Source organism: Leucoraja erinacea, chromosome 4 (genome assembly GCF_028641065.1).
Source record: "Leucoraja erinacea ecotype New England chromosome 4, Leri_hhj_1, whole genome shotgun sequence".
NCBI classification, from domain to species: domain Eukaryota; kingdom Metazoa; phylum Chordata; class Chondrichthyes; order Rajiformes; family Rajidae; genus Leucoraja; species Leucoraja erinaceus.
This window is the reverse complement of record NC_073380.1, coordinates 93,314,928-93,329,741: the sequence shown is the minus strand read 5'-3', so window position 1 is coordinate 93,329,741 and position 14,814 is coordinate 93,314,928. Positions and strand designations below refer to the sequence as shown.

Below are 14,814 nucleotides of genomic sequence, written 5' to 3'. Positions count from 1 at the left end.
AGAACTTTCCACATACACGCGTTTGGTTTAGCAAAAATTTTCTGCGAGTAAAAATTGGTCTGCATGGTTCTTTTGAACTCGTAATGCAGTGATAGTAGGTGCACCATGTAGTTATAGGCAGTCGAGGTAGCTGTAGGCAATCTCCTTTGCTGACCAGGCATTAATTGGCTCATTGGAGTTTTCAGAACCAAGCCGGTAATGTTAAATGCCCGCTAAACTTCATTAAAAGTTGTCTGGCTTCTTAAAAGTGTTGCCACTCCTTCTCCCTTCTCCCCCCTCCCCCCCCCTCTCTAAAGGACTTACCGTATGCTGTGCCAGCTGTCTTTTACCTTCCTATTCATCGCGGGTGTGAATTTCAGTCGGCACTCCCCTGCTTTCCCTGGCCCCCGCCTTTGCGGAGTGTGTGCTTGCTGACGGTCGATCCAGCTCGCGGTTTCATTGCTGACGGTCGATCCAGCTCGAGGTTTTTCAGGCGAGTGCCCTCAAGCTTGAAGGTCGAAGACAGTTGCTGAAAAGTCGCATAAGTGGGATAGGCCCTTAATCTTTTTCACCATAATCCAGGAATTAAAACTGATTGCATTATTGTACTGCAGTTCTGACTGCACATTTAACCATTTCATCACCAATTGAGAAATACACCCAGAATACTTTGTCCCTGTACTTGTATTATAAATGCTGGGCAGTATTACGTTGAAATTGCAATGTAAGCAGACTTGAGCATTTGGCAGTTCAGAATGGAAGTTCTATTCTGATGCTTCTTTTATGATTGCTCACTTGGTTATGTGTACCGTATACTTACTTTTATTTTTGGGGCAAGAAGCAAGGGGTAGATTCACTGAATCTGCTCCATGATCCAGCATCAAGACTGATCCAATGTTTCATGCCTAGTTGCGTGCTTGATTTCCCATATCCTTGATTCTCTTTTGTATCAGGACTATCTGTTTTTGCTTGCTACATCTCTTTTATTCTGTCATTTGTATGGCCAGAGCATCCAACAGCACTCAGACTTTACAACATCAGCAACACGTTACACAAACAAAAAGAGCTTAACGGTCCCTTACCGTTATTCATATATCAGAGAAATTCCCTTTGATCTTTGCCTTCTCACACTTTACCAACCAGAAACATCGTCTCCATTTCTCTCCAAAGATGCTGCCTGTCCCGTTATTTTGCTCTGGGCCACAATCTGTGTTTTCTAACTTGCTTTCTCTGAATTTCGATGAAGGCTTTCACAAGTCATAGGAGCAGAATTAGGCCATTCAGCCCATCAAGTCTGTTCCGTCATTCGACCGTGGCTGATCTATCCCTCTCAATCCCATTCTGCTGCCGTTCCCCCCCCCCCCCCACCCCCCCCCCCCCCCCCCCCCCCCCCCCCCCCCCCCCCCCCCCCCCCCCCAGGCAATCACATTCTCCGGCCCTCTACGGCCCCCCAGGCGTGGAGACCAAGGCAAAAATACTCAATGCCTTGGTCTCCACAGCTGTCTATGGCAATGAATTCCACAGATTCACTACCCTCTTACTAAAGAAATTCCTCCTCGTCTCCTTTCTAAGGCTGTGCCCTCCTTTTATTCTGAGGCTGTGGTCCTCGACTCTCCCATTAGTGGAATTATCCTCTCCAGCTCTATCCTGGCCTTTCACTATTCGGTAAGTTTCAATGAGGTCCCCCGTCATCCTTCTAAACTCCAGCGAGTACAGGCCCAGTGCTGTTAAATGCTCATTATACGTTAACAAAATAATTCCTGGGATAATTTTCGTAACCCCCCTCTGGACCCTCTTCAATGTCAGCACATCCCTCCCCAGATATGCGACCCAAAACACTCACAATCCTCCAAAAGCAGTCTGACCAGTGCCTTGTAAAACCTCAGCATAAATGCTAGCATCGTATTTGCCATCCTCACTACTGATTCAACTGCACCAGCACTCCCAAGTCCCTTAACACCTCCAATTTCTGAATCTTAGAAAGTAGTCAATGCTTTTATTCCTTTACCGAAGTGCATGACCATACACTTTGCTATGTTGTGTTCCATTTGACACTTTGCCCACTCTCCCAACCTGTCCAAATGCTACTGCAGAGTCCCTGCTTCCTAAACACTACCTGCCGTTCCACCTATCTTTGATTCATCCGCAAACATGGCCACAAGCCTTCAATTCCCTCATCCAAATCATTGATATACAACATGAAGAATAGCATGCGAAACACCACTAGTCACTGGCAGCCAACCTTTAATCCCACTCTTTGCCCTCTGCCATTCAACCAACCATCTATTCATACTAGTATCTTTGCTCTGATACCATGGGCTATCGTCTTCCTTAGTAGCCTCACATTTGGCACATTATCCAAGATCTTCTGAAAATCCAGGTAAAGAACATCCACTGACTCCTTTGTCTATCCTGTTATTTATTTCCTCAATGAATTCCAACAGATTTGCCAGGTAAGATCTCCCCTTCACAAAACCGTGCTGACTTTGGCCTTTTTTTTTTAATCATATGCTTCTAGGTACACAGAAAACTCATCCTTTATAATGGACTCGAAAATCTTACTAAAACTGTCCCGTTATAAATAACCTCATAGATGCTGCTGCACCCGCTGAGTTTCTCCAGCTTTTCTGTGTAACCGTCAAAATAACCTAATGGTTTCCCCTCTTTTGCTTCACTGTCTTCTTGAACAGCTGAGTAATATTTGCAATTTTCCAGTTTTCTGGGACAAGAGTAGTGATGCTTGAAAAATGATTCTTGAAAAATCACCGCAAATGCCTCCACAATCTCAAAAACTACCTGAACCCTAGGGTGTGGTCCATCTCATCTAGGTGACTTATATACCTTCTGACCATTCAGCTTTCTAAGCACCTTCTCTGTCATAATAGCGACTCCACTAACTACTGTCCCCTGGCTCTCTTGAATTTCATGCATGTTGCTGGTGTCTTCTGTTGTAAAGACTGCCAAAAGAAGTTTATTCAATTCATCTGCTATTTATTTATTCCCCATTATGACTTCTCCAGTGTCATTTTCCGGCGCTCTTGTCTCTTTCATACTCTTTATATATTTGAAGAAACTTTCCCCGCCCCCCTTCCTCTCTTTCCCCACCCCTTCCTCTCTTAACCCTTCACCTCCCTCTCTTTCTCCGCCCCCTTCCTCTCCCCGCCCGCCCCTCCCTCTTTCCGCCCGCCCCTCCCTCTTCACCACTCCCACATCACCCCCTCTTCTCCTCCACCACTGCATCCCTTTCACCACCTCACTCCTTCAGCCGCCTCCCTCCTCACTTCACACCATCTCCTCCAGGGCAAATCATGCGAAATAATAATATTGACCACCACTGCTATGCCGATGACACTCAAATCTATGTAGCGCTATCACCAAATGACTATCGCCCCATAGATCTGCTGTGCCAGTGCATTGAGCAAGTCAAAGACTGGATGTGCCAAAATTTCCTTCAACTAAATAAGGACAAAACGGAGATAATTGTTTTTGGTGCTAAAAAAGAAAGGCTTAAAGTAACCCAACACCTTCACTCTCTGTCCCTGAAAACATCAAACAAAGCCAGAAATCTCGGGGTTATTATGGATTCAGATTTACATTTCGACAGTCACATCAAATCAGTAACAAAATTGGCCTACTATCACCTCAAAAACGTAGCAAGATTAAGAGGACTCACGTCAGCTCAAGACTTAGAAAAACGTGTACATGCCTTTATTACTAGTAGGCTAGATTATTGTAACGGTCTCTTTGCAGGTCTTCTGAAAAAAACTGTCAGGCAGCTACAGCTTGTTCAGAATGCTGTTGCTAGAGTTCTAACAAAGACCAAAAAATTTGAACACATTACACCAATTCTTAAATCCTTACATTGGCTCCCTGTATGTCAGAGAATTGTCAAAGAGCGAGGGCAGAGAGAGAAGGGGCAGAGACAGAGAGAGAGACAGACAGACACACACAGAGAGGGGCAAGAGGGATATGGGGGTGGAGAGGAGGATAAGAGGGAGGGTGGGTGAGGGGAAAGGTGGGGGAGGAGGGAGGGAGGAGAGAGTGAGAGTGGGGGGAGAGAGGGGGGTGCTGAGAGGGGGAGAGGTGGGGAGCAGGGAGGGAAGAGGGTAGGGGGTGTGGAGGGGAGGGGGTTTAGGGGAGGGAGGGTGGGGGAGGGGAGGGGGGGAGAGAGAGAGAGAGGATGAGTGCCTTTTTAATTCAACCCAAACATCCATTTGCAGGCAGTGCTTTTTTACTTCAAACTAACTATATTTTCATTTTCAAACCAAATTAAGGGTACTCACAGTGCTGTAGACATTTGTTCAGTGTCATTCAGAGCTCAGAGTGACAGAGACTAATTGACAGAGCTCCAGCTTGCAGAGACTAATTGATGCACACCACTTCCTGGTTTTATAGTCCCTTCCCCTGCCTCCAGCGGGGGCAGCAGAGAGAATGAGGAATTTTGTAAAATCATTAATATCTCGGTCATATTTCATCGACTGGAAAAATCCTCGGCACACATGCGGCAGAGAGGGGCTCTGAGCGAGGTGGCCAAAAATGACGGCCGTCGGTGGCGGCGTTCTCTCGGAAATCGCAGCACAGAAAAACAAAACCGGTCAAGAACCAAGTTTTAGTAATATAAGATAGACTAGACCAAGTGCAGACCCGTTGGGTCTGTTCCCCCGAAGTGCGTTTGTGGGGGGGGAGGCGGCATGCAGCGTCACACACACTAACTATCTCCCCCCCCCCCCCCGCCTCACGCTAATTGCCCCCCTTGTATTATATTAATATTATTAATTTGCTCCTTTTATCCCATAAACAACCTATCTACTGACGCATAGCCCCCAACTTGCAGTCACACGTAGAGAGGGGGGGGAAGTTGGGGGAGGAGGGGAGGAGAGAAAGAGGGGGAGAGAGAGGGGGTGCTGCAAGAGGGGTGTGAGGAGCAGGGCAGGGGGGGGGGGAAGAGGGTAGGGCTGAGTGGAGGGAGGGGAGGGAGGGGGGAGAGAGAGGGGGGAGGAGAGAGGAAGGGGGGAGAGAGGGTGTGCTGAGGGGGGGGGGGGGGTGGGGGGGAAGGGGGGGGGAAGGGGGGGGGAGGGGGGGGAGAGAGGAGAGAGGGGGGCGGAGAGGAGAGAGAGGGGGGGAAGAGGAAAGGGGGGGGGGAGAACCTAAAAAACATTTTAGAACCAAAAAAGACACATTCTGCAAGCATTGTAGAACCAAAAGAGACACTTTTTGCAAACATTTTAGAACCAATAAACACTTTTTGCAAACATTTTAGAACCAATAGACACATTCTGCAAGCGTTTTAGAACCACTAAGGACACTTACATTTGAGTCGACATGTGTTCATTGTTATTCACAGCTCAGAGAAATGTGACCCTCTGCCTTCCTCCAGCTTGCAGACACTGATTGAGGCACACCACTTCCTGGTTTTATAGTCCTTCCCCCCTGCCGCCAGCAGGGGCAGCAGAGAGAATGGGGAATTTTGTAAAATCATTAATATCTCTGTCATTTTTCATCGACGGGAAAAATCCTCGGCACACATACGGCAGAGGGGGGGCTCTGAGCAAGATGGCCAAAAATGACGGCAGAAGGTGGCGGCGTTCTCTTGGAAATCGCAGCACAGATGGCCAAAACCGGTCAAGAACAGACTTTTAGTAATATAGATAGATAGCTATTATATAAGGAAGTCAAAGGATACTGATTGATTTTTAACGGAAGCATTAAATTATGTTAAAATATTCCTGGAATTATATGCATGCAATAGATGTTAAAGTTAAAGTATCACAATGTTTCGAGGATCAGGCAAGGAAAATATGTTAATTCTTCAAATGCTGTTTATATTTCCTGCCAGGATTTGAATTCTTTTGAACATGGTCACTTTGGGAGATACAGGCACCAGATTGATGGATTGTTGAGAGATGCTGGTGATGACCTAGCAAATGTTGAAGACAACATTGCCATTTTACAGCAACATGGGTACCCTGCAGAAGCACTACAAGATCGGTGTGAAAAATTATTTTCTCTATCAATGACTTCCACCCACACACTCTCTCCCTCTCGACTCCTCCCTCCCTCCCACTCGACTACTCCCTCCCTCCCTCTCGACTCCTCCCTCCCTCCCTCTCGACTCCTCCTCCCTCCCTCCCTCTTGACTCCTACCCCCTCCCTCTTGACTCCTCCCTCCCTCGCGACTCCTCCCTCCCTCGCGACTCCTCCCACCCTCTCGACTCCTCCCTCCATCTCTCTCTCTCTATGCTTCATGTTAGCGAAGGTTAGTCTATTTAATTGCTCTGGTTTGCATTAAGCACAACCTTATCAATACTGCTCAGAGAAAAATCAAATTAATCCATTCTACACAAATTAACTTCTGCTTTTGAAACTCCACAGTGTGTTTCATCTCCGAAAGCAGATGCGTATGATTGCGAAAAGCATATCTGAACGCTGGACTGTGCGTACCAAGTCAATGTACAATCTCAATCAGAGAGAATCCGGGTCCTGGGATGAAGGGCTGTCAAGATCGACCAATGAGTTATTCACCTGGATACAACAGCAAAAGGTAAACATGATTATAAAGTGAGATGATCTATTACAGTTCAGATTTTTATCATAATTTCCCTCGTCACCTTTCTGAATTTCTTCTCAAGAGGTACACACTAAGCTTTTAAACATTTTTATATTGTTCTATTTGGACTCCCTTCAGCTGTAGGCTGACGGAACACCTAATACAAGTATATAAAATTATGAGAGGCATAGATAGGATAGACAGTCCAGAACCTTTTGACAAGGTGGAAATCTCAAAGGCCAGTGGGCACAGCTTTAAGGCGAGAAGGATAAATTTTAAAGCAGATTTGTGGGGCAGGTTGTGTACACTCTGGGTGGTGGGTACCAGGTATGCATTGCCAAGAGTTATGCTGGAGGCAGGTACATTGGGAGCATTTACGGGGCTTTTAGATAGGCACGTGGATATGCAGAGAATGGAGAGAGATTGATCATGTGCAGGCATGGGAGTTTAGGTTAACTTTGCATCATGTTCAGCATATACATTGTGCACCAAAGGGCCTGTTATTGTGCTTTTCTCTGTGCTATGTTTTAATTTTCAACAAGATTAAATTTCAGTCTTACTTAAAATAGGAGCTCATATTAGGTGAAATTAATGTTTGACCCTTCCAGACATTATCCATCAGTAATTGGTATGACAGGGCGGCGGAGGCCAGTTCTCTAGATACTTTCAAGAGAGAGCTAGATAGGGCTCTTAAAGATAGCGGAGTCCGGGGATATGGGGAGAAAGCAGGAAGAGAGTATTGATTGAGGATGATCAGCCATGATCACATTGAATGGCGGTGGTGGCTCGAAGGGCCGAATGGCCTACTCCTGCACCTATTGTCTATTGATCGAAAGGGTCTGAACCTATTATACTGACATAGTTAGCAATGTTCAACGCTACAAAAATGTTGTTCATTTGGTTCATTTGGACAGTAACAGTCTTGAGGCAAAATTGTGTTAAAATTGAAAATATGTAAGTAAAAATAATTTTGGGGGAATATTGGTGTTGGTTTAGTAGCGTTATATGTAGTTGGAGACAATAACAAACCTTGTTTTGCTTGCTGGTACACAAAAATGCTGGAGAAACCCAGCAGGTGCAACAGCATCTATGGAGCGAAGGAAACAAGGAGGTTGTGTGCTTGCTATCTGATTTGATTGGATAGTAGACAAAACAAGTAGGATGGCAGGTTTTTCATTGTATCTCGGTACACATGACACTAATGAACCTAAAGTGGAAAAAAATCTTAAATCATTCAGCCTTTTAACGGCAAAACACCTGCAAAATCTATTATTCATGCAAAGCTTGATTTATTCTGTACCTATTCTTAGCTTCTAATCTTGAATGACTGAGAAATGTCATCAGCTCTGTTTGCAGCAGACACCTTTGCCTGCATGGCTCAAGGTAATGGGTTCAAGTATCTTAGATTTCCTGCGAATGAAAGGATGACCATTTCTATGTGGTTAAGCTACTAGACCAGTTTCTAGAAACCTTACCTTTTGCTATAACAGTTGGGGAATTAGATGTTTTCACTTGAGTTCAACATAAATGTTTGCGTGGCCAATGACAGCCACACATCTTGCTTGAATGGAAATAACTTGGTGTGCAGATAATGAATGTATTCTATGTTCTTGGCCAATGGACACTTACACAGGAGGAAGCCTTCATTGTATTGTGCTGAAGGAATCAGATATTCCTAATCTTTTTAGCCACAGGAGTATGACAAAGGGTACTCACTTTTGCTGACGTTCAAAGGCTGAAATAAATGTCTGTGCCGGTCAAATCATTTGCACTCATAGGTTAGAAGTTGCTTTTGTGCATGATGGAGTATATGTAGCAAGTTAGTTTTGCAGTCATTTGGAGAGGAACATGCTTGTCCAATTAAATATTTCGGGACAAACATGCACACCTGTCCATAATCTTAACCAAATGTAGTATTTTAGGTGATTGTCTGGGGTAGATGGGAAACTCCTTGCCTGTTCCATCCTCTTGAATTGTCTCTTAAACTGCAATCAGCGAAAACACAGAGAAATTCCCCCTTCCCAGTTCGCTGACCAGTCTCTCTGTTCCCAGTTGTCCGACCAGTACGTCAAGTAGCCCTTGCTTTCCTCTCTCTCCACCCCCCCTTCCCAGTTCTCCGACCAGTCTTTCTATCTCCGACTACATTTTATTTCTGTACCGCCCAATCCCCTGACATCAGTCTGAGGAAGTGTCTTGACCCAAAACGTCACCCATTCCTTCTCTCCTCAGTTACTCCAGCGTTTTGTGTCTATCTTCGATTTTAACCAACATCTGCAGTTCTTTCCTATACATAGAGAAATTAACAGTTTATATTGTGCAGACTAAAGGGCCTGTCGCACGAGCACGCGACTCCATGCAGCAAGCATGACCAAAAGGGCTAGTCCCACCAGCATGCGCCTGCATGCGGCAAGCGCGACCTAACGTGGTCGCTTGAGCCGTACGGCCTCGCGGGGCCGGTCCCACTTCGATCGCCGGAGCTGTATGGAGTTGTGCGGAGCTGGTCCCGACATCGCGCGGGGCTCCGAAAAACTGACCGTGTTTAAAAATTCCGCGCGGCAACGGCCTGCCGGCCCACAGCCGTGTCACTCACTCGACCTCCGCGCGGCTCCCGCTTCTGGTTTGGTCATGCTTGCCGCATGCTGGTGGGACCGGCCCTTTAGGTCGCGCTTGCCGCATGCAGGTCGCATGCTCGTGGGACAGGCCCTTAAATCATTAGTCTTAATATTCTAAAGATAATGTGTTATAATGACATTGGGTGTGCAGAAGATTTGAATATGCTATTATATACAGTATTGTAAACTCACTGTGTACCTATATTAACTGCATCATAATATTCAAATAGAATTATGTAATAGCAAGCTTTTGAGTGGTCAGTTCAAAATCAACACTGATTAAATTGGTTTCTTTCCCTGTGTAGGGTGCCTTGGATTCTCAAGAATGGGGTGTGGACGCAACCTCAGTAGAGCAACAGATGAATAATCACAGAAGACACCATAAGAGCCTCGAAGATGCTCGCTGGAAAATCGATAAAATCAAATCAGAACAGGTAAATGCCATGCTTTTTTTGTGTGACGGTGCAGCATATGGATACCTCCAAAAAGTTTAAAAACTGAATTTTTAGTATTACGAAAAGAATATTAAAGTTTTTTTAATTAAATGTATTAATTAAGTTAGTCAGTCTGACCCTTAAACAGCTACGCAGCTTATAGGATGATGATCAGCTACAAACATCAACAACAAGGAAAGATGTGTACTGGCACCTTTTTTTTGTCGACAATTTAGAAACATAGAAAATAGGTGCAGGGAGGAGGCCATTCGGCCCTTCGACCAGCACCGCCATTCATTGTGATCATGGCTGATCATCCCCTGTCAATAACCCGTGCTTGAGACAAGATTGGATTGTTCTAATATTGCTGTGAATTCCTCATGAGGTAATTTCCAAACGTTCAAGACTACTGGAAGATCTTCAGCGGCCATGTTTTCCCATGTTTCAGGTGCTATCCGTCTGTACCAGTAACACACAGATCCTCAATATAAATAGTAAAAATAAACATTCTTCCTTGGCTGAACAAAATAAACAGGCGGCAGAGACACACATTGAGGATGGTTGCCCAATAACACAGATGTAAGCTGCAGTTGGGTGCCTGGTCATGTACGAAGATTTCTGCTGCGTTACGTGGCCCTCTCCGAACAGCACAAGATCAAACTTGTAGTCAACAGATTCAACTGTCATCATGATGAAAACTGGAATGTTGTCTTGGCTAACTAAAAGCACAGGGGGGGACTGTGGTTGTAGCTTTAAAGAGATCCTGGGATCCAGGACCATATCTCCCTAAAAGAGTTAACACAAGTAGATAAGAGTGGAAAAAAATGAGTTATGGCATAGTATGCTTGCCTTCATTTGTCAGGGCATTGAATAAAAGAGTCAGAAAGTCATGGTGCAGCACTATAGGACTTTGGTTAGGCTGCCTTTGTTGTATCGCGTGCAGTTCTCGTCACCCCATTACAGGAAAGATATTGAGAGAATGCAGAAGAAGTTTAGCAGAATGCTGCCTGGATTAGGGTGTATAAGCAGAGGCTGGCCAAATGGCTTGGAGTGTTTTCTCTGGAACGCCAGAGGTTGAGTGGAGACCTAGTAGGAATGTATAGAATTATGCGAGACATAGATAGGATAGATAGTCCAGAACCTTTTACCTTGGGTGGAATTGTCAAAGACTGGAGAGCATATTTTTTAGCTAAGAGGAGCAAAGTTTGAAGGTGTTGTGCTGCCAGAGGTAGTGGTGGAGGCAGATACGATAACGCCATTTAAGTGCCTTTTAGATAGGCACATGGATATGCAAGGAAAGAAAGGATTTGGATCATGTGCAAGCAGCTGAGATTAGTTTATCTTGGCATCATGTTCAAAACAGACATTGAGCTGAAGGGCTGTTTCTTGTGCTGTAGGATTCTACTTTGTATGGAATCCCACATCGGGGACTGTCATTGAAATGATTGCATTTGACGAAATTAACGAAAATCTGCTGGAGACTGTGGGGTGGATATATATCCTCAGTCACTTATGCTAAAAGTGCAATATAATAGTGACTACATTAAACCTGGCTTCAAAAAAATTGATTTCAATACAACTACATTTCTGCAGGGGCATGTCTCCTCCAGGTAGGAAACAGGGGATGTTTAATGACGTGAACAACTACATTTTGTACACGCAGAAGGACACTCTGCCCTCTGCTGGTAACATTCAAAAGATTTTTGCCCAAGAAGAGAAAAAGTGTACTTTGCGTCTATCTTAGGTATAAATCAGCATCTGCAATTCTTTGTTTCTAAGAGAAAATAATGCTCTGTTTCCACAAAATGTTGCTACCAAAAAAGATGTAAAGGCTGAATACTGCTCTTGGCTAGTGCACAATTAGTGAGTACTCAATAAATAAGTCAAAGTGCAGCAGAATCCTGGTGTTCAATTTGTGCTTTAAAATGTTTCTCAAGTCGGGCTTATAAAGGCGACAGTAACTGCACTGCACAATTAGGATTTATATACCTTTGAATAAAGTTAGCCTAAACTGGCAGACAAAATGTCTATCAACAAAGTTTGCAGATTGAAAATAATTTTCACTTATGGCTAAATATCTCTGAAATTCCATTATTATCCCTACTAAGAGTCTATAACTATTTATTTTCATCTCATTGTGACATAGAAGGAGGCCATTTTATTCTTTGTCTATGCTGGCTCATAGAGCAATTATTTTCCCATACGAATTTCTCTTTGTAACAATTCTGTCCATATTATTAACGTAGTGCGACATAGCTGGTAGAGCCTCTGCCTCGCAACGCCAGAGGCCCAGGTTATATCTTGTCTGGAGAATTTACACGTTCTCCTTGTGACTGTGGGGGTTTACCACAGTGCTCCAGTTACCTCTCACATCCCAAAGACATGTGGGTTTGAATGATGATTGGCCTCTGTAAGTTTTCCTGTTGGGAGTGGATGCAAAAGTGGGATAACAGAACCAGTATGAGTAGGTGAGTGATGGTTGACGTGGACTATGTGAGCTGAAGGACGTGCTGCGAGCTGAAGTTTCCATGCTGTGTCTCTAAACTCCCCTAGGATTCACTGTACTCTAGGTAATTTATGGTGGTCAATTAACCTGCCAACCTATTTAGGCTTACGTACTGCCCTGTAATTAAACATTTTTTTCCTAAAAGCTTAAGATGTAGAAAAACATTTTTTTTTTGAACTCGGGGGGGGGGGGGGGGGGGGGTCATAACTCAAGGGGCCGATTTTCTTATTCTGATATAGAACACCGCCTGCCCCTCAACCATAATGCTGTATTTCTTTCTTTCTTACTAATTAAATGTGAGAACAGTTAAGGAAAAAAAAATACATGCCAAAATTGCTAAGCTACATATATTAAACAAGGCTTTGCAGCTGTCTGACACTGCTGAAATGAATTACAGGTTCCTTTCTGGATTAAGGCGGGCTATTATCTGAATGGAGAAAGACTGTAGATCAGAGAATTACAAAGGAACTTCGATGTCCTGAATCACATGAAATAGGCCCGGAGGTGCAACAAGTGATTAAGACACAAATGACATATTGGCTTTCATTGCAAATGGATTGGAGTTTAGAAAAAGGGAACTATTGTTGCAATTGTATGGGGTGTTGGTGAGGCCACACATGGAGTGCTGCTCACAGTTTTTAACCCTTATTCATAGACTCGCTTTGGAGGCAGTCTAACAGAGGTGAATGTAACTAATTCTTGAGGATGCCAGGATGGTCCTGGATGAGGGGTAGGCCATTCATTTAGTTAAGAATAAGGGCTAGGCCATTTAGGATTGAGATGAGGAAAAACTTTCTCTCCCAGAGAGTTGTGAATCTGTGGAATACTCTGCCGCAGAAGGCAGTGGAGGCCAATTCACTGGATGTTTTCAAGAGAGATAGATATTGCTCTTGGGGCTAACAGAATCAAGGCATATGGGGAGAAAGTAGGAATGGGGTACTGATTCTGGATGATCAGCCATGATCATATTGAATGGCGGTGCCTGCACCTAATTTCTCTGGTTCTATGTCCTATCATATGGTTAACAATGTTAGAGTTTTTTGCAGTTTAGAAAAAATGAAGTGTGATCTTATTGAAACATGTATGAACCTGAGGAACATTGACATGGTAAATGTCAAGTTGATTCCACTAAAGGAGGAAAATTGAGCAAGGGGACATAGTTACAAGATTAGTCGGTGGCCATTTGGAACTGGTGCATACGAACAACACCTATTGACTATTGTCATCCCTTTTCCCTTAATGTTACATATTTCTGATGGATTTGTTTGTGCTGGATAGAATGTGGCACAGATTCACTAGGATATCGCTTGCATTGGAGGACTAATATCATAAGGGGAGATAGATTCGACAGGGCTGGCTTATTTTCCATGGAATGAAGGAGGCTGAGGTGACCTCGTACAAGCATCTAAGATTATGAGAGGCATAGATAAACAAAATATATTAAAGGGAATCAAAAACGAGGGAATAGGCTTAAGATAAGTGGTAGGGGGTGTTAGGGGTAAGCTTTTTATACAAAGAATTGTTGATATCTGGAAATCGCTGCTAAAGGAGATGGTGGAATCCATTACCATTACTATGTTTGAAAGGTATTTGGACACATACTTAAATAGTCAAGGCATGGTACGATACAGTTCTGATGCAGGCAAATGGGATTAGTATGGTAGACATGGTGAGCTGAAGAGCCTGATTCTGTGCTGTACATCTCAATGTTGCTGGCAGGAATTTTGAAGTAAACTAATTGAAATTAGGTAAAAGATATCCCGCACCCTAGTACAAGGTCTTTTGGATTTGTTGACTGATGAGGTTGCATCTTGGTTTCAATCAACTACCCAAGACCTGATATCATTGGCATCTTTTGTAATTCAAAATCAGTTTTAATTAAACTTGAAACAGGATTAGTTGTAAGAGACTTTAACTGTCTTGGACAGTGATTGGCTAGATATAATCATTGCTTATTAGATTTATCAAATCATTTACAATATCAATGCATAAATACCAGTGACATTTTTCTGCCATCATTACAAATTAATGACAACATGTATTCACATGTTTTGATTAATGTTTCTTTCTCTCACAGCACGACAACCATTCTAGCAGCTATAGGGAGGCCATTGACGCAATAGAAAATGAATATGAAATTATGATGGTAAGCAGAAATGATTAATGAAGCTGAAATCAGAGTTTTTGGTGATTTAGGAATATGGGAGCAGCAATAGTCATATTCCCTTCCTGATTCAAAGAGATGGCGGGTTGATCTGTGACCTAATTCACTACCACATAATTAAATAACGGCTACAATATGGAAGATCATTCAGCCTATTGAGTTAATGGTGGCCCCGATGTAAGTCTTACTCCACCACCCCTGCATTTACTTTCCTTTCAATTCCTGACCTAGCTCGCTTTTGAATCTTGTGATTGAATCAGGCACCACTACTGCCTGACAGTGTATCCCTGGCCCTTAACCATGACCCCAATGCTTACAATGTTTCTCCTTGGATAAGTTTTGACCCTTTTGCCAATCACTTTTATTAAATATCCCCTTGTTCTTGACCCTTCCACCACTGTGAATGGTTTCTCATTTTCAACAATATCTACCTGTTCAGGCCCTTCATGAATCTAAATACCTCAAACAGATCACCTTGCAGCCTCCTTAGTTCCAAGGAGAATGATCCCAGTATCTCCCCACTTTCCACGTTACTGAGGTCTCTCACCTTTGGAATTATTTTGATCAACCTC

At 43.7% G+C, this 14,814-nt stretch overlaps 1 protein-coding gene across 1 annotated transcript in view; it reads left to right on the top strand.

Annotated features, from left to right (window-relative positions):
• LOC129696688 (desmoplakin-like) overlaps positions 1-14,814 on the top strand; it is a 54,566-nt gene that overhangs the window by 3,361 nt on the left and 36,391 nt on the right. The window contains 4 exon segments of the mRNA XM_055634808.1: positions 5,816-5,967; positions 6,352-6,520; positions 9,444-9,572; positions 14,156-14,224. Of these exon segments, the coding sequence (XP_055490783.1) occupies positions 5,816-5,967; positions 6,352-6,520; positions 9,444-9,572; positions 14,156-14,224 (519 nt within the window).